The sequence below is a fragment of the Vombatus ursinus genome, unplaced genomic scaffold, assembly GCF_900497805.2.
Source record: "Vombatus ursinus unplaced genomic scaffold, bare-nosed wombat genome assembly UNPS02014770.1, whole genome shotgun sequence".
Lineage (NCBI taxonomy): Eukaryota > Metazoa > Chordata > Mammalia > Diprotodontia > Vombatidae > Vombatus > Vombatus ursinus.
In genome coordinates, this window is record NW_020954548.1 from 39,196,694 (window position 1) to 39,217,350 (window position 20,657).

General features: G+C 41.6%; 1 protein-coding gene across 5 annotated transcripts in view; it reads right to left on the reverse strand.

The window, feature by feature from the left end:
* The window catches only part of WDR90 (WD repeat domain 90), a 52,765-nt gene that overhangs the window by 20,184 nt on the left and 11,924 nt on the right, over positions 1-20,657 (reverse strand). For 3 of the 5 annotated variants that reach the window (XM_027862941.1, XM_027862938.1, XM_027862942.1), the window contains 20 exons: positions 19,934-20,044; positions 19,594-19,739; positions 19,399-19,456; positions 18,845-18,963; positions 18,049-18,210; positions 17,530-17,660; positions 16,339-16,455; positions 15,480-15,715; positions 14,997-15,136; positions 14,026-14,156; positions 13,103-13,233; positions 12,474-12,635; positions 8,155-8,283; positions 7,242-7,372; positions 7,061-7,101; positions 6,256-6,387; positions 5,693-5,854; positions 4,829-4,926; positions 3,296-3,398; positions 1,294-1,415 (listed from right to left, as the gene is read on the reverse strand). In XM_027862941.1, the coding sequence (XP_027718742.1) occupies positions 1,294-1,415; positions 3,296-3,398; positions 4,829-4,926; positions 5,693-5,854; positions 6,256-6,387; positions 7,061-7,101; positions 7,242-7,372; positions 8,155-8,283; positions 12,474-12,635; positions 13,103-13,233; positions 14,026-14,156; positions 14,997-15,136; positions 15,480-15,715; positions 16,339-16,455; positions 17,530-17,660; positions 18,049-18,210; positions 18,845-18,963; positions 19,399-19,456; positions 19,594-19,739; positions 19,934-20,044 (2,562 nt within the window). The remainder of the gene's footprint in view (positions 1-1,293; positions 1,416-3,295; positions 3,399-4,828; positions 4,927-5,692; positions 5,855-6,255; positions 6,388-7,060; positions 7,102-7,241; positions 7,373-8,154; positions 8,284-12,473; positions 12,636-13,102; positions 13,234-14,025; positions 14,157-14,996; positions 15,137-15,479; positions 15,716-16,338; positions 16,456-17,529; positions 17,661-18,048; positions 18,211-18,844; positions 18,964-19,398; positions 19,457-19,593; positions 19,740-19,933; positions 20,045-20,657) is intronic. The other 2 variants (XM_027862939.1, XM_027862940.1) reach the window with 2 other exon arrangements.

The following is a 20,657-nucleotide window of genomic DNA, read 5'->3' on the forward strand; positions in this document are numbered from 1 at the left end:
TTAGACATACTGAATTTAAGATATCCAGTTTGAAGTGGCAAAACAGGCAACTAATGACCTGGGACTGCACTTCAGGAGAGAGACAGGGGCTAAATATAGAAATGGGAGTCATCATAGAGATAAGAACAACAGAATACACACACACACACACACACACACACACACACACACACACACACACACAAAACACCTCTTGAAGGTTTTCAAAACACTTTACAAGTATTATCTCATTCTATCCTCACAATTCTGGGCGGCAGGTTCTACTATTATCTCCCTTTTACAGATATGGCAGTTGAGTCAGGTTAAGTGACTTGCCTAGAGTCACATAACTTAGTAAGGGTCTAAGGCTGTATTTGAAGTTGGATCTTCCTGCCTCTAGGTCCAGCCCTATTGACCAAACCATGGATTATTTCATCTTTTTGTCTTTGCATCCCCAGTGCTTAACATAATGTTTGGCCTATAGTAGGTGCTTAATAAATGTTTGTAGATTGATAGAGTACTCGTATCAAACTCCAAATCCCATCCCAGCTGAGATTTTCTTTATTATAAAAGAATGTGATACATCTGCATGTGTTGTATCTACAAACCTCACCTTGGCTGCCCTCACATCCAATAGAATGTAATTTGCTTGAAGCGGGGACTGTGTCACTTTAAAACCTTTGTATCCCTAGTGAACTTAATAAATGTCTAAATCTGTTGAATTCACAAGCCTAACTTGGCCCTTGTTCCCATCTAATTATCCCATCTAATAGTTCACATTTATTAATCACGTTATAATTCACAAAACATACTTCCCACAACCATCCTGTGATGTAGGCAGTGAAAATAGTTATCCCTGTTTTACAGATGAGGAAACTGAGGATCAGAGAGGTGACATAACTTGTCCAGAATCATGTGACTAGTAAATGAGAGGGCTGGGAACCAAAATCTCACGACTCTTAAAACCAGTGCTCTTTCCCATGACACAGTGACCCTCGAGCTAGACCCGGCTGCTTCCATCTGGGAGAGAGCGGGGCTACCAGTGTTGTCCTTCTTCCTGTTTGTAATTATTTCTAGACTTTCTGACAATAAGGAAGGAGCAGACGCATCCTAAGCCTTCTCCAGAGGCAGTATGGCAACTGGCATGAGAAAAATCTGGACTTAGATGGGAACAGGGGGCAAGCTTTCCCTGGAGAGTCATGCTGGCTTACAGTAAATAAAGAAAATTTTGGGTAAGACTAAGTCTAGTTGTGGCTTTGAGGAGTTCAGTTGAGGTTGTTCATTAAAGAATTGCAGTCTCTCAGACATAAGTACCTGGGCATCGTGCCTAACAGCTAAAGTCGAGATTTCCTCGGGGTGGCCCAGCCAGTGCTGCTGGGAGCCAGAGTGAAGGTCTTCCACTACAATCACACATCCACAGGTATATGCGAAAAAGCCTGTATGGAGGGACAGCAAAACAGGAAAACCATTACTAGTGAGCGCAGTGACTAAGTTCAGTGGAAAGGGCTCCCTATCTACCTTAAATTTAATTTTAAAAGATTTCCTAAAGGTGCGCAACAGCTCAGTCTTGTCAAATCACAGTATCCCCCAGAAATTACAAAAGGTCATCAAATAATAATACTCATGTAGCACTTTAAAGTTTGCAAAGCTCTTTACCTATCTCATTTCAGTTTCACAACAGCAAGGGGAGGTTGATGCTATTACTCCCTTCCCCATTATCTCCATTTCACAGAGGAGGAAACTGAGAAATTGAGCAACTTGGCCATGGAGTGCTGGAGGCGCAAAGTGTATCCAGGTCTTTCTGACTCCAAGTGCAGCACTTTATTCATTACACCACCCTGCCTCTAACATAGGCACTTCCTCAAAGATCTGGGGTACATTTTCATAGCAATGGCTAAAGGGAGAGTTCTTTACCAAATAAGGGATAGAGGAGATCACAAAAGATAAAATAGATGATGTAAATTACATGGAATTGAAAAGCTTTCTCATGAACCAAATCAATGCAACTAGGATAAGAAAGCTGTTGATTGTGGGATATCTTTGCATCAAACATCTCTGACAAGGATCTGATATACAAGATATGAAGTAAATAAGCCAAATATATATAAGGAGTATCGGTCTCCAATGGTCGGTGGTCAAAAGATATAAACAAACAATTCTCAAATGAAGAATTACAAATTATTAACAACCATATGAAAGATTGCTTCAAATAATTAATAAGAGAAATACAAATAAAAAACAACTCCGAGGTTTAATTTCATACCCAGAAAACAGGCAAAAATGAGAAAAGTCAATGTTGGAGGCCCTGTGGAGAAAGAAGTCCAGCTCCCCTAACAGTGTACACCAATAAACCGTATAGCAGAGCTGTGAATTGGTCAGTCTACTGTACAAAGCAATTTGGAATTACGCTGAGAAAGTGACTAAAAGATCCATACTCTCTGACCCAGAGATCCCTGCTAGGCACATGCCCTAAGAAGGTCAAGGACAGAAAGGCCCCATGTACACTAAAATATTCATAGCAACACTTTTTGCAGTAATCAAGAAATGGAAATAAAATAGGTATTAACTGATTGGGGAACGGCTGAGTAAAATGAAATATGGGAGTATAATGGAATATTGCTGTGCCATAAGAAATGATGACTATGAACAGAATGCAGAGAAATATGCCAAGATTTATGTGAACTGATGAAAAGTAAACAGAACCAATGACTGAAACCACATAAATGGAAAAAGCCCCAAACTCTGAAATTGAATGCTACATAATTCTAATGGCCAAGTCTGACCCTGGAGGAGAATAAAAATAAATGAACCTTTCTCCCTTTGGAGAGGTGGGCAGCCTACAACCATGGAACATCAAATATACATACTGTCGATATATTGGTTAATATGTTGGTAGTTTTGCTGGGCTGCTTTTTTTCCCTCTTTTTTATTCTTCATTAAAAGGGATGGCTCACTTAGGAGGGGAAGAAGAAAGGATATATACAGAAACGAAGATGATAGAAAAAGATATCAATAAAATGTTTTTTAAATTCAGAATACAGTGTATTGAACTGGAATGATCAGGGTCATGTAGTCATGTCAGTTTCAAAAAACTCTGACATATTTAAGTCACAAAAAATCCTGGGCAGTGACAATACCAGATTATATTGGGAAAGAGACTTCCAATGCATTAATTCCTCAACAGCTACCAGTTAGTACTCTTCAGTTTTTTAGCACCAAACTGAGTTCAGGACAGTCCTAGATTTGACTTGTGATATCTTTCCCTTACTTCCAATTTCCTAAGACCAGGTCCATTTTTTCCTAGGCCAGTCCCTACCTGTATCAGGTCTCCAGACCATGTTTCCCCTTCCATTTCCATTATAACCCACAACAGCTTTCAGTCTCAAATGCTCACAGTTGTTTTCTGGGAAGGAGATTTTCTGAAAGAAAACAAATATCACATTTACAAGACATACTATATACAAGACCTATTGTATTTCAGGTAAATCATGTACCTGTGCGCTTGAGCACACACGCACACACACACACCCCTCTTCCTTGTTAACATATACACACAAACTCATGCACAATCCAACAAATATTTATTAAGCTCCTGCTACATGGGCTTTATATGCCAGGAAGGCGCAAAGATGAAACTAAGACACAGTTCCTGCTCCCAACAAGTTTACGATCATTAAGGGTAAGTAAGACAGGTACAGAGATCACAATTAGTACAAACTAGAAAAAATGGCAAGTAAAAGATCCAAAGACAGAGAGATTGCATCTAACTGCAGGGAACAAGGAAAGACTTCAGAGAAGTGTCAGTAGAGTTAGTCCTTGTAGGAAAGGAAGCAATTTAACAGAGGGTGGGAACCGTGTCTTACATGTCTTTATAAATCCCTTTGCACCCAGCACAGTACATTTCATAACACAAGCCTTTAATTTATGTTTGCTAGATGGATAATAGGTGGAGCTGGGGTAGAAAAGAGCCCACTCCAGTTGGAGGATATGGTAAAGTAAAGGCTCTGGCAAGAGAAGGCAGGACAAGATCAAGAAACAAGAAGCAGCCTTCCTCTTCCTCTTGGAGAAACCACTAGTGTAGAATCACTGTCTATGCTATCCAGCATGGCTGATGCGTCCACAAGTTTTGCTTTTCTGTTTTTGTTCATTACAAGGGAGGGTTCTATTTGGGGTAGGGGACAGGACTGTATATCAGGAAATAACTAAAATAAAAAAGGCATGTATAAAACTTTTTTTTAAAGGCTAATAAGCAATAAGGAGTCCTGTTTGGCTAGAGTTTGAAGTTTATGAAGAGGATTAAAGTAAGATAAAGCTGGAAAGGTAAGTTGGAAGCAGATGGTGAAAGGTCTTGAAGGACAGACTTTACTCAATACGCTAAGGGAAATCCTTGCAAGTTTTTGAACAAAGAGCAATACAACTAACCCTGATCATTAGGAAAATTAAAGGGAATGGCTGGGTATGAATACTGGATTGGAAGAGGGAAAGAACCAAAGACCAGAACACCATCGAGGAGTCTATGACAGTAGGCCAGACAGAGGTGGTAAAGATGTGACGTAAAGGAGTGGTGGAAATGGGAAGGAAGGGAAGGAAAAGAAGAGATATTACAGAAGTAGAATTAGAAGGATTTCATGACAGAATGGATATGGGGGTGAGGGAAATGGAAACACAGCTTATCTGAATGTACGTACAAGGTAATACGGTTTAATAGGAAGAGAATTTAGTCAGGAATCAGGAAATTCAGTTCAATTAATAACTCAGTGTGTGACCCTAGCAAATCATTTCACTTCTCTGGGCCTCTATCCCCTCACATGGGACCACCCCACCCCACCCCTATCCCTTGCCAAGCTACCTTGGGAAGGGTAGATGCTTTGAAACGAGCAATAAAATGTTTGTAGGAATCAGGGCGAATGTTGTTCTGGGGTTCCACAATCCTGCCATTGCCAGTATCTGCCAAAAGACAAATAGTAGATACAGGATCGAAGTCTGGCCATTCTCTCTCAATCGCCCTCCATCCCCCTCACCCCCAAAAGAAAACAACCTTTAACTGGAAAATTTCATTTTTGCCCTTCACTTAGAAAACCTGAGAGCTGGTACTGAGGACCTGTAAAAATCACCATCAGTGATAGTGGAGTGATCTATACCAGAGGTATCAAACTCGAAATAGAAACAGATCCCGTCACACCATAGTCAATAGACTTAGAAAACTACAAATTAACATTATCTATATTGTGTTGTATTTTTATTTTGTTAAACATTTTCCAAGATATTTTAATCTGTTTCCAGTGGCACCTGGAGTTTTGTAGGGAAGTTTGACACCTTCAGTCTATATGGTGGTAATGTACACCAATGTGGACAAAAGGAAAGCAAGAGAAGCAAAAGACCAGGATAATAATGGTAACTCACTATTCTATAGCATTTTTTGATTGAAGGATTATTTCTCCCATTTTATAGGTAAAAAAACTGAGACTCAAACAGTCTGTATTGACTACAGTCATAAAGTTACTAAGTGACAGACACCTGAACACAGGTCTTCTGACTCAAAATCCAGCAATCCTTCTACCACACAAGATGTGACAGATAATTCACACACTAATTAGATAACAAATCCCAATTATTTCTAGACACAACAGTGTTTCGGAGCCATTCCATCATTTCCCATAAAATAGAAAAAAGAGAGAATGAAGGTCCCCTACAAGAAGAATGCTGAGCTTACTTAAGTCTGAATATCGCTGACCTAATTTGGTCTTCCCAGGGCCACCTGCATTCTCATCTACTTTCTTCTCAACATGGACAGATGGGTCTGGGGCTTTCTGAGGCAACCCCATGATATGACTCTTTAAACAGGTTCCTTCATCATCAGACTCTGAAAAAACATCTGTAAAAGAAGAGACCAGATAAACACGGGAGGAGGCTTTTTACACACATACACACACACACACACACACACACACACACACACAACTAACTATAGGAGAATCACAGATGGTCTAAGACAGGTGTGGACCACCACCACAATCACCACAAATATTTGAAAACAGAGATGGAAGTTGAATGAGATACAATCAGATCACGATCTCCTTTTAAACAAACATGGGTTTTTTTGTTTTTGTTTTAAATATTTTCTATAGCACTTGTTAAAGTCCTAGGAACAAAAGCAGTCAGCTGCTTTTTTATATTTTGAAGGAAGGATGAGCAATGCAGCTCCCATTGGATGAATTCATCTTTAAGTGGAAACCATCAGCCTTCTGCTCCCTAGAAGACCACAACTATCCTCACCATGATTTTTCCCAGGGGGCATACAGCTGATATCCAGATGAGGTGGGGAAGCCAGAGATGGCACAGGTATCAATTGACGAGGTATTCCATTGGTCCCAGAGGCTGCAACTCCAATCTTCTCAATATTTGGTCCTGGGAACAGAAAGGGCCACAGGTCATTTCTCAGGGGATAAGAAAGGCACCAATAGTAAAACCCCCTCCACACTCCCTAACACTATGTTCCCTCGCTAACAATGGTGAAAATGAACATTTCTTTTTATAGTCTTTCTTGGAATGTTGACAAATATAGCTAAATCGAGAAAAGGCAAAGTTTGGCCTATTTAGTTCCAAAGCTGGGAAGCCAAGGTTTACAAAGTACTGGCCTGGTCTGTGTCATATGAATATGCTCCTTTCTGTGTAGTCATTTCACTAAGATACAGAAGAGTTACCTACTCCAGAGATTTACCGTTTTAGATTTATTTTCCAGCATCAATAAGGAACTAGCATTTAACAGTAGGATTGCATAAAGGATAGAGTTGGCCTTGAAATCAAGATGACCTGTGTCTAGACCTGCCTCTGACATATACTAGCAATGTGATCCTGGGCGAGTCACTTAACTCTGTGGTTCAGTTTCTTCATTCATAAAATTAAGGGACAGGGAGCTGATAATCTGTAAGGCCCCTTCTAGTACTAAATCTTTAATTCTATGATCTCTGGCCAAAGGAACAAATTCCATCGACCTATATGGATATTCTTCTCTTCTTTCAACAAGGTCTAGAAAAAAAAATCTGTAATCTTTATCACAAAGTAACAGGGAACAACTCACCAGTATTAGGAGATGGAGAGGATTCTACAGACCAGTGGACACTGAAAAGGTAATGAAAAAAAAGATGTTATTACAAAGTAATTCTACAGATAGGAAGGGCAAGAAAGTAGAAACAAAAAAAGTTTTCCTCCATAAATAAGTCTATATAAATAAATCTACATAAAGAGTAGAGATATCATACCTGCCCTTAGATGCCTTCTCAGGAGTAGCTAAGAAGTCCCAGATAAAGATGGCATCTCCAACACTGATGATGTGCTGCTGATCCGGAGTAAAAGCCACCCCCTGCACTGGCTCAGAATGGCCAATAAATACCTGAGAGACAGAACACTGGCTACATACATGCAAAAACTTCAGAGATGAAGAGGTCTAATCGCTATAAATACTAGATTCTATTCTCAACTTAGCCACATGGTGACCTTGGGCACATTATTTATCTTTCTGGGTTTCAAGTGTTCCATCTGTAAAAGGAAGAAAACCTCTTAGTCCTCTTCTCTATATCTCATGGCAAGCAAAAAAGAACTCTGGGCTCCTAGACGTGGCAACTGATGGTGTTAGTACTTAGCCTTGACCAAACCAAATTGATCAAACAACAGCTCTTCCAATAAAAGCCTTCATAAAAATAGCTGGAGCTTACAGGAAGATCACAAATAAGAGCAATAACACCTCTTTATTGCCTCTCTTTTCCCTTTATCACAGTTCTTAGCCTGTCCATTATATTCTCTGTTAAATTTTTTAAAAGATACGTGGCATTTCAACCAGGCAGGATCCTAGCCACATGCTGAGGAGGTACAGGCAGGCTGACTCCTTGACAATTCTCTGATCCACAAAAAGAAGCCCCACAATGAGTCCAGTATGAGGACTCTGCCTAACACCCAGCCACTCCAAACAACAGACTCACAGAGAAATAAGTTGTGTGGTCCAGGTGGGACTCACAGTCCTGGGATTTTAAAATAGGAGACTGGGAAGTGTAGAGGTTGGGAGCCCCTAAGATCAGATTCCTGTAATTCTCTGCACATCACTGCTTCCTGTCTGGGAGTGGTTTGGTGACAAAGGTGAGTACTATGGCTTTCTCTCATGCCCCTCACCTAGCTTACCTGGAAGCTAGTATTGAGTTTCATCTGAAAATCCCACACTTTGATGGCCCGGTCACCAGTTGTCAAGAGGAATTGACCATTTTCACTCAGAGCCAATGCAGAGCAGGCTACTTGGTGAACGTTAGATAACTATAACAAGAAAAATATTCAGAGAACAGAAGGAAGGGAAATAAAAAGGTTAAAGAAGATCATCAGGCCCTATTTTTTGAAGGAAAAAAATTTTAATCAATCAATAAATATTTATTAAGCATCTACTAAAGGCAGCAAGGTGGTACAGTAGATAGAGCACCAGCCCTGGAGTCAGGAGAACCTGAGTTCAAATCCAGCCTCAGACACTTACTAGCTTGTGTGACCCTAGGCTTAACCACTTGACCATTTAAACTCAATTGCCCTCCCATCCCATGCAAAAACCCCCAAAAAACCACCTACTATGTACTAGGCACTGTGCTATAACAATCCTTGCCCTCAATGTGCTCACAATCTAATGGGGGGGAGGGAGACAGCAACAAACAAACAACTATATATAAACAAGTTATATACAGGATAATTAAGAAATAATTAAGAAAGAAGACACTAGAATTAAGAGGGATTGGGGAAGGCTTTCTATAGAAGGTAGGATTTTAGTTGGGACTTAAAGGAATCCAGGGCAGTTTAGGAGGGAGAGATTCCAGGCTGAGAGTGGGGGGGGGGAGGGGATGGGACAAAGACAGTATTGTGGAAAAGCCAGGAGAATAGACTGCAGAGGGGCGAGACTTGAGGAAGGCAGAGCCACCATCAGGCTATTGCAAAAATCCAGGCATGAGCTGTACCAGACTGTACCAGACTGGTGTCAGTGTCCAAGCAGAGAAGGGGGCTTATTCCAGTGATGTTGCAAAGGTGGAATCGACAGGGCTTGGCTACAGACTGGGGTGGGAGAATGCAGGATGAGAGATGGTGAGGAATCCAGGATGACTTGTAGGTTGTAAGCCTAGAGGACTGGGAAGATTTTGTAACAGGGAAGTCTGAAAGAAGAAGGGATTGGGGGAAAGACAATGAGTTGCTTTGGACATACTGAGTTTAAGATGTCTACTGAAATCTAGTTTGAGATGTCTGAGAGGCAGTCAGAGATGCAAAATTGGAGATTAGCAAAGAGGCTGGGACAGGATAAGTAAATCGGAGAGTTGTCAGCACAGAAATAGTAATTAAATCCATGGGAGGTGATGAGATCATCTAGAGAAGTAATACAAAGGGAGAAGAGAAGGCGGCCCAGGTTTAGTTGTTCAGTCATGTCCAACTCTTCATGATCCCCTGGACCATGGCACATCAAGACCTTCTAACCTCCACTATCTCCCAAACTCTGTCCAAGTTCATGTTTGTTGTTTCCATGATACTGTCTATCCATCTCATCCTCTGCCATCCCCTTTTCCTTTTGCCTTCAATCTTTCCCAACATTATGGTCTTTTCCAATGAGTCCCATCTTCTCATTATGTGGTCAAAGAGCTTCAGCTTCAGTATTTGACTTTCCAGTGAATGGTCTGAATTAATTACTTTAAGTATTGACTGATTTGACCTCCTTGCTGTCCAAGAGACTTTCAAAAGTCTTCTCCAGCACCACAATTAGAAAGTGTTGATTCTGTGGTGCTCAGCTTTCCTTATGGTCCCAACTCTCACAGTCATACGTTGCTACTGGAAAAACTATAGCTTTGACTGTATGGACCTTTGTTGGCAAGGTGATGTCTCTGCTTTTTAGTATGCTGTCCAGAAAGGGCCCAGGACAGAACCCATAATTAAACACCTATACGTACAGGATAGGTTCTGAATGAGGATCCAGCAAAAGAGATGGAGTAAGAGAGAATAAATAGGTAGAAGAACCAGGAGAGAGAGGTCTCCCATAAATCTAGAGAGAAGAAAGTATCAAGGAGAGAGCAATCAACAGTGTAAAAGGCTGCAGAGAGGTCAAGGAGAATGAGGACTTTGGAGAGAACAGTTTTGGTGAAATAATAAGGTTGGAAACTGGATGATGAGGGGTTAAGAAGAGAGTAAGAGGAGAAAATGGAGGCACCTAATGTGGACGGGCCTTTTCAAGGAGTTTAGCCACAAAGCATAGAAGAAATATAGGATGACAGCAGGGATGGAAGTGAGGGTTTTTTGAGGATGGAGTAGACATAGAAAGTAGAGAATGAGCCAGTAGACAGGGAGAGAGTGAAAATAATGATAGATGGGAATGGCAGAAAGGGTGATCTGTAGGAGGAGACAGAATGCTTGAGCAGATAGAAGAGTTAGCCTTGGTTAGGGGTAAGACCATCTCATCATACGAGATAGGGGTGGAGGAAAAAGTGGCAGAAGACACTGGAATGATATGAAATGAGGAAGAGGAGAAAAGAGGGAGCTCACAGGAAACATCCTCAATTTCCTCTGTAAAATAGAAGGCAAGATCCTCTGCTGAGAGGGTGAAGGAAGGGGGAGCCATGGTAAGTTTGAGGAGGGATGAGAACATCGGGAAGAGCCACTGTGGAGAGTGGGATAGTGAATTGATAAAGGAGTATAAAAGGATTGCCTGGCAGCAGTGAGGACACAGTTGAGGTTGTGTCACATGAATTTGTAGTGCACCCAGTCAAAACATGCATGATTTTATTTTCTCCACTTTAGTTCAGCATGACATGTGGGCTCAAAGGCAGTGTATAGTGGGAGTTATCCAAGGCTGAGGTTTGACAAGGCTAAATCAGCATAATTCAGGCCATCAAGAATAAGCTAGCAGTGATAGGTTCTGTTCTAATTATACTCTAGAGGAAACATGTAACAATATGGTGATTTAAATTCTCCTACTTCCAATAGAAATGGGGTTTCTTTCCCACCCTAAAGTTGGCGTGTGGATTTGTTGCCGAGTCCTTGGCAGGTCATTTAACATACCTACTTAGAAAATAATCATGTCAGCCTATATCAGATTGTATGTCATCTTGGGGAGGGTGGTGGGGAGGAAGGGGGAGAAAAAGTTTAAACTCAAAAGCATATGGAAGTGATTGTTGATAAATCAAAATAAATTAATAAAAAAATTTTTTAAATTAAAAAAAAGATAAGAAAATAACCATGTCAATTTATTGAAGGATACATGGCACAGCAGAAAGAGCTCCAGACTAGTAGCCAGAAGATGTGGGTTCAAGGCATGTTTCATCAATCAATTTCACATCATCAATCTGATTTATTTATAAAACTAGGAAAATAATAATACTTGAACTCCCTATTTCATGGAACTGTTGTCGGCTGAAATGAGATAGCTGTTCTAAAAACTACAAAATGCTAAATAAATGGGAGTTAGCATTATTATGAACTATAAAATTCTAAACTATATGTATTGATAAGCATACCATCTTGTATCACTCTAGATTGCTTTAGCCTCTAGGCTATTTATAGAAGAAAGCATAGGAATACTAGAGAGCATAGAAGGTTCATAAAAGCCTTCAAGAAAACAAGAAGAGGATATTATAGAAATTCTAATGCTAATTAAGTGTATTGCAATTTATCCAAAACCCTTATTTCTTAGGTTTAAGTCGGTTTATAATTCACTGGGTTGCAAAGATCAAAATCAATACAAATAAGTAAGAAGGATAAAGATGAGAAGGCAATTATAATAGCTCTAACTCAACCTTCTTCAACAAGCTATTGACTCTGAAAAATGGGAAACAGAAACCTTTCTTAGAGAAGTTTAATGAGCGTACAGCAAGTTGTCACAATAATGCAGCCCCAAAAGTCTGGAAACCACATTAGTCAGCCATCACTCAATTTCTCTATCAAGTGGAGATACAGAGGCAACACAGGCCTAGCATGTAAGTTCATCATATACCAGAACATTATAAGACAAAGAAAAAAGGTAGAGATGACAAATAAGATTACGTCACAAGATAATGAAAAGCAATAGAGGAGAAAATTATGAGGCAAAGCCAGATAATCCCAAGAGCAGTTCCAGATGAAACTGAGAAGACAACAAAACAGAGGCGAAGTGAAATAAATTTGCCAACATTTCTACAATGTTCTCATCACTGACGCATGTAAAACCACCGCCTTTGGACTCCAACACATTAGTACTTGATGAGTGTCTGAGGCAACATAATTTTTAAAGCAGGAAGGGACTGATTTTCAAGATATTTGAGGGAAAGGAAGATTTTTTTTTTTAAATAGAAAAAAACATATGTGAAATCACCACCAAAAAAGGTAACTGAGTAGACATCAGCAAACAGAAACCTATGTCCTTTCATCATCACTATAAAATCTTTATGGGAATGGTTGAGTATATGGGTATTAGGGTATTCTTTGAGATAAAGGAAGCACAAGGCAATTCTTACCTGTCGGGCCAAGCAACCAGTTTTGACATCAAGCACCAGGACTTTGTTGGAAGAAGTAGACACAAGCAGATGGCCACTAGACACAGGGGCAAAACAAATGTCCAATGCAGAATCTAAGTTGGTGCTGTCCAAGTCCAGGATACTGATATCAATCCGAAGTAGCTTAGAAATAGAAAATGATGCCACTAATTGTACAAAGTAGCCTGGATAACAATAAGGCCCTAGAACTCCCCTATGTAATTGGGAAGGAAAAGGAATGTTTCCATTCCTTTGGAAATCATCTTCCTCATTCAGATCAGGGAAAGGACAGGAGTGCTAAGACACTTTATTTCCTTTGTAACACACTACAAGGGCATTCATAAAAGAAACGCCAATAGGTAAGGTCACGGTCAACACTGCCTCTCACACACCTTCTTCCCCTCACTGAGGCTTTGGAAATAACTACCTGGAACTAGTACAAATAGTTCAAGAAGAGCAAGAACAGGCATCCCAGTGTCAGCCATTTACTATGCGGTTCAACCATTCCACCGTTCAGCCTCAGAGGCAAAGGAAGCATGTGCAGATTTCTCTCCCAGGTATGAGAAATTCTTGTCTTCGTGCCAACCCAAGAGCTGCCCACTCCCAGTTACCTCATCTAAGGAGGAGGCATCCATAATGGTCACTGTATATCTGGAGGGGCCCACAAAGGCCAGGAGACTGCTATCCCCATTGACAGCCAGGACATTGGTGCCCAACTCAGCATCTTGGCAGACCACATTACCTACCCATGACACAAAAAGAGAGCTGAAGAGCAGCTATATGAGGGCACTGATGTCTGAGTTCTTTACAATCTGCCTTTTCTCCAGTTCTAAAACACCTCACCATGAAGAAATATTAATTATCTACCCAGCCAATTACCTACCTTGCCAATGGCTTCTGCAAGATAAACCTTGGAGCTGCCCAGTTCTAATCCCTCCCCGAAAAGCCAAAAAGCCTTCCCTTTCTGAGGGAGCACCCTTAGGCAAGTGTACAAGGGGCAGTCAAAAAAAAAGTCAATGACCTTTAATACTAAAAATCTAAACACTACCAAATTCAGGTTTCAGCAATTTTGGTTAGGGTGAGGAGATACATTAAACCAGTGCCCACATGACAGACTGCTCACAGATGTGTTTTATTGGGGGTGAACAGAGAAGGTTGAACATAAAGGTGACAGGCCTAGAAAAACGTTTCATATAGGCATCAAAGACATGAAGTTAACTGGCCCTGACAGGAAATCCTAGATCAGGGGTGGGGAACCTGCAGGTCTGGGGCCACACGTGGCCTTCTATGTCCTCAAGTGCGGCCCTATGACTGAATCCAAACTTCACAGAACAAATCCCCTTAATAAAAGGATCTGTTCTATAAAACTTGGACGAAGTAAAAAGGCCACACTCAAGGCCACATGTGGTCTCGAGGCTGCAGGTTCCCCACCCCTGTCCTAGATCATTCCAGACACAGCTCTACTGGGGTAATCTGGGACACCAGGAAAAACTGAGTTTGGGAAGAAAGGAGAGAGGTAAATGGCAAGCCTTACTTAGCATTCGGAGGACGTTGTACTTTGGAGTGGAACAGTTATACAGAGCCAGGGCCCCCTGGGAACAGGAACTGTAGAGGAAGTTGCCATCTGGTGACACTGCTAAGCCCATGATTGCTCCTAGATGCTGCCTACATGACATACAAAACAAAGTCCATGACTCGGGCCACAGGAAATCCTATGAGGCGCAGCAGCTAATCAATACAGTGCTGACCCGCCCATTTACTTGTGCACGCCAGATGCCAGGAATCCTCACCAGAACCTGCCGTCAGCAACTGAGAGGGGCTTCAACTATGTTTCACGGAGGGATTCTGACTGAAAACGGGCTCCCAGTGGACCAGTGACCTGCCTTCAGGGCTGCTAACATGGTGGCCAGAATCAGAGCTGGGAGAAGGGCAATATGAAGCCCTCAAAAACTCCCATCCCTCTCAAAAGAGGCTGATGATAGTCTAGGAATGCTTTCCTTGCAAGCAGAACAAGAAACTTCTAAGGAGATTTTACACACACACACACAAACACACACACACACACACACACACAAAATCTCCCTCTATAGGTAGGTAGATAGATAGATCAAACTTATAGGAAGAGGAAATTGGCAAGAGGGTGGGGTAAAATCCAGAAGACGGCTTAGTTTCACAGCTAGAACACTGATTGGGTTGTACTCTCATACATCTCCAATACCATCTACTAAAAGGGCATCCCCATTTCTTGCTACCTAGCTTAGAGGAAGGAAAGGGATCTCAGCCCTGGCCAGATTCTACAGAAAAATGGCCCTACATACCTGATTTCAAGCTTCTCTAAAAAATAACATGGATATCTCCTCAAGACCCAAGCCCAGAATAAATTTCTCCCTCAGCAGCCTAGAATCCATTAACTCAGTCATTCTGAATTATGAGACAATGCCACTAAGACATCCATCACTTGTGATATTTGTACTATGAGAGCTCTAATCCACTTAGGCCACATACTTGTATTCCACCAGGAGATCAGAGACAACCAAGCTGAAGGATCTCACTACCCCATTGCTGAAGCCACAGACAAAGACCTGCTGCGTGGGATGAAAGACTATGGCACAGGGGGTCTCTTCAGTAGTGGTGAAATCATAGAGCTGTAGATAGGAAAGGACCAAGGCAGGATAATTAAGACAAGCATAGAAACCCTACAACAACCAATATCCTAGTACCTTCCGTTACACATCAGAGACCCAGGTCCCCATTAAACCAGGTTAAAAAATGTAAAGAATATTTTTTTCTAGAAGAACTACAACTAGACATTCCTGGGACTACTAACAAAAATGAAGTATGATTATCACTAAATAAACCAAGTCAACTAAACATTCCATGGCAGATGCCATCTTTGCTGTCCAGCCATAGTCACAATAAAGACTGGAGGCCTTTATTTTCTTCACATAAATTATTCTTCCTTTAGCACAAGCTAGAAACATCCTCTACCTGTTGCATAGTCACCAAGTCCCATATTCGTATGGTGTTGTCCCGAGAGACAGTGGCCAGTTGTTTCTGGTGTCCTTCTACAGCAAACGCCAGGATCAAATCAGCATGTGAGCGCACAAGTGTGTTATAGCCTCGGGACTGGATGTCCAAGAAGCCCAGGTTCCCAGTGGAGGTGGTGGATAGGACCCGAAGCCCGTCTGGACTAATGCAGACTGAATTGACTGCTCCTTCATGCTCTGGGAGAGACAGAGTGGAGAGGTGAAGAACAGACACGAAAACAGACAGAATCTTCCCCGTGTTTCTATTCACTAGGAAACTAGCATCTGAATGTGACGGATATTAGACTGTGAAATTTCACAACAAAAGATTCAATCTAATAAGTTCCTCTGCTAATGACACGTTCAGTTTTGTTCTTGACCAGGGGTGGGGAACCTGAGGCTTTGATGGAGCACATGTGGTGCTCCAGACCCTCAAACACAGCCCTCTGACTCTAGGCATTGCCATTTACTAGTCACACGATCTTAAGAGAGTTGCTTCACCTCTGAGTGTCAGCTCTTTCCTTTGTAAGGCACGTCAGTAATTCTCCCTCACTGTCCATCAGATGACTCATAAAAATGGCTGACATGGAGAGCCCTTCCCAGCTACAAAGTGCACTATAAACTCTATTTAATTTGATCTTCACAGTCAAATACTATCTCAGGTTTACAGATGAGGGAACTACAATTAAAAAAAACTAAGTGGTTTCAAGGCAACCCAACTAGAAATCAGCAAAACTCAGACCTGACTCCAGGACTCTCTTAATGAAGGGTTTTATCCCTCTCGGCTAAGTGGGGATCTGAGATTAAAAGAAGTTACTCACCTGCCTCCAAAAAGACAGATGAAAAGTCCAGTGGCCAGAGCCGCAGATAGCCATCTTCAGAGCCCATGGCGCAGAAGGTGGAAGAAATACTGATGCTATTGATGGCAATCCCTGGACCTAAAAGTGAAAATCAGTCTGTATCAATCATCATACATTGCCATGAAGCCCTATGTCACATGTACCTTTCACAATCAAGGTTGAAAATAAGAGAAAGACATGAATTAAATTGTTCAGTCTTCTTCTCTCTCTTCTTTGTGAGAGAAACTCCTATTGTCAGAAGCTACTTGGCTAAAGGGCTGGTTGATGGTAACCATTGTGGGGGACTATTTCACCCATAAAAGAACGTTCCATAATTGAAGTAAACTTCATTCTCCATAAAGATCACAGATTTAGAGGTAGAAGCTACCTGAGAGTCATCCAGTTCAACCGCTACATTTTACAAGTAAGGAAAACAGGACCCAGAGTCACACAGATAGTAACTGGCAGTGGGGACCTGAACCTAGGTCCCTGGATTCAATGTCCATTCCTCTTTCCACTTCATAAGTTAGTGACACCTGGCATTTCCTATTGTGGAGGTAACTAGGAGAAAATATGACTTTGGAAACATCTCACATCACTCCTTCTCCAATTTCTACATGACAGGGATTCTATCAGGAACTGTAGTGGTGGAAATAGCTTCTCAGCATACCTGGATCCTGCCCCAGCTTTCTTACAGCCCCTTTGACATCTCAAGTTATTTTCTAGGCTCCACTTGGCCAAAAGAACAGCCCAGAAGGGTAGCCAATGTAAAAAGGCACTTTCCCAGTGGCATGATCCGAGGACCCTTAAGATTCCTCAGATACACACATACACACACACACAGAGATCAGGGTCTATAGCTAATGACCAAGGACATAGTCAGATCTTTTAATCATGTCATGCAGAAAGAAAAGAAAACCCCAATATCCACCTGGTCAAGACCCTCATTTTCAATCTGACCCAGCAAATAACCATGACATTTCAACAAATGAACTCCATTCTGTACCTTAATCATCACTCCCAACCTCACTGTAAGAACAGGCCTCAGCACTGCTGCCTTGAGAACTTGGTGGCAAGCACTCACTCTTAGTTTTATAGACTGTTAGAAGTGGAAGAGGCCTTACTCCTGTTACTCCAGGCAACTAAACTGTGGCAAAGAATACTGATGTGTACCCGAGGCGAATGTCTGCTTCTCTTTGCGGTGAATAGGTGGAGTTTGTGAAGGGAGGAGTCGTCGGGCATTTTGGATAGTAACGTTCTTGTAGTTGATTTCTAGAATATGACCACTCCGGCTACAGACAAAGCTGAAAGTCACAGAAGATAAGCTGGAAGAGTTAGGACAGTGGAGACTCCCACCCTCCAAATGGACAGGGAACAAATTAACTGGCAGGTATGATGGACTGAAATAATCTAAATACTTGTGAAGTTTCATGAGAGAAAAGGCTCAGCTAGCTGAGGCCTTCTGTTTCTGTAAACAACTTTGCCGTAAAGCTCAGCAGGGATAGGGACAGGTGGTATGTTCACCCTGGCACTGTTGGTGGCTTTCTTCCATCATCTGAACTCTGACATACTTGGCCCCAGGGCATTGAACAGGCGATAGATTCATTTGCCCCTTATCAGGTTCTAAGAGCCACACACCGGGGCCAGCCGGGCATCTTTCCCCTTCAGGCCTGAGGGAGTTAGAATCCTTACAGCGTCCGATCCTTAGGTTCTCGATTGGCAACGTGTCCTTCTTCAAAGGCAAGATCTGTGAATTCCAGAGCATGGTACTCTCCTAGATTTACTGGACATGAGCGCAGGGTGCCACTCCGAATCCGCCACAGTCTGACGTTGTCTCGACCACATGACACCATCCTGTTACACACAATCCCAAGGAGGAAAGCAACAGAAGGAATTCTCACTTCATTGCTTCCCAAGGAATGTACTAGGGTAAGGCTAATGATGGAAGTGTCTAGACTTCAATTACGACTGGCAGTGTAGGAGGAAGAAGACTGATCTTTGAGTCAGAAGGTCTGGGTGCAAAGCCTAGCCTAACTCTGACACCTACTGTATAACTCTAAGTAAATCACTTCAGCTCTGTGAGCCTCGGTCTCCTCTTCTATGAAATGGAGATAATAATATCGACGTGTCACAGGACTGTTGTGAGGTACTCTGTCAGTTATGGTATAGAACCAACAATTATTATAGTGGCTGATGATCCACAGACTGTTTTGTTTCTCCCTGACCACTGGTCACTGCACTACTTATTTGCAACAAATTCTGTAAGATAATGAAACCAATTCTAGACAATCTGGGTAGCAGCTCTGGCAGAAATCTGAAACCAAAGACTTAATTTTTCATACTCTCCTGACTTCCACAACCGTGGATAATTGAGATGGTGCTATAATGAGGCAAAAGAAACTCAGCTGAGAGCTTTTCAATACAGCCTCATGGATAAATGGCCCCACAGCCAGTTTCCCATCATGAAAATACCCCTCTTCCTCATTACCTGGTATCGTCAAAAAATGCAACCTTCAAGGCCTGGATGTCCACATCCGTGTGGGCCTTGGCAAGGATAGTCACCTCCCCTCCATGACTCACGGAGGCTGTGTTCCACACCACCACCATCTGTAGCAGATCATCAGCATAAGCATTCTCATAATACTGATCTAACAGCAGGACCATCAGGAAAAAAAGCATCTTACTGGGACTCAGGAGTACTAAACTCCGCTTCTTTAAGACAGCACTAATGGAGCTAGGTCCCCCATTTCTGGATAATCTCCATCCAAAAAATGAAACATTTATTAAGGCAGATAAGTAAGTCAGGCTCTTTCCTCAAATGACTTTGAGGCCAACATGTGGTTGCCCTAGCCCCATGCCAATGATATTTTCTTAACATAATAAATTCACACTTTTTCTATTCTACGTGAAAATTACTCCAAGTGTTTAATTTATAAATTAATCTCTAGGGATAACAGTGGCCACAAACCCTGAGATAACATTTGAATCATGAAGTCTCATTACACCTAAATAATTACAACACTAAATATAAAATCCTATTACCGTCTTCCCATGTCTATCCTTTCCAACACCACAGAGGACAGCTCCGCTGTAAGAAAAGCTGAAAATGGAGAAAACATGCTGTTAGCCCAGCAAGTCTGCTATTTTGGGTTTATTTAGATTTCACATACATCAATGGGAGTAACCAGAAAAAAAAAATTAAACAAACCTAGAAAGCCTTCTTTCCAAGAAACCTACCTGAGGAAGCATATGGAGTGAATGTGAGTTTTAAATATTGACAGACATTTTCCTGTCTCAAAATTCCAAAGTCGTACCATGCTCAGGGGACCCATCTGTGATGAAGCCAGCAGAGTACTGTTCCCGTTAAATGTGAGGGAAGAAACCTAGAAGAAACATCAGCCCTTGGCAGAACACGTGAAAATACTCAAGGAAAAAAAGGGAATTCATAGTGAGGTATCTCTCTCAGTAATGGTATAACTATTTCAAATCTCCACAGCCTAAGAAGTGACAAGCAAGTCATCTCTGTCCTATCCCCTGGATCTAAGAAGCCAATTTTTCAGAAAGAAATAGAGTTTACCTTATCTGTGTGACCAATCAAGAAGCGCTGCTCTCCAGTCTCCACTATCAAGGCCACAATTACAGCATGACAAGGATAAACCAAATAGGAACCATCCTTAGACCATAGGGCCTACAGCATAAGGGTGAAGCCCAGGAGAGGAGTCAGAATTAGGGAATTTCATAATCACCTATGTGGGTTGACCTACCAAAACTCTTGACATTTCCCCCTAAGTGGCAAATTAAACAAGAATACGAAATCAGGCCAGCAGCCCCAGACACAATAAGGCCAGGGCACCCATTATCTCATACCACATACAAATCAATGGGTAATGATGAAAAAGACTGGTCAATACTCTTAAGAACACACACACAGTGCACTTCTTGAAACAAAATGGGAGCTCCTAGTCTGAGGGCCACTTCTGAGGCAAAGTACATTAAGAATTTAGGTCAAGATATAGAGAGAGTCTCAAAGAATCAATAAATAACATCGAAGAAGATGCCAATTAACTTCCAAGGAGTCAGTTTTTAACACAGTGATGTCGCCGATCTTCAATTTAGGAAGTCTAATTCAAAGACCTTCTTTCTACTATAAAGGTACTTTCTCTAATACTCATTTTTTTATTCTTAGTTCCAAATTCTCTCCCTCCCTCCGGCCCCTCCCACAGCCATTGAGAAGGCAAACAATATTTTTTCCATTACACAAGTGAAGTCATGCAAAACATGTTTCTACCAAAGGTACTTTT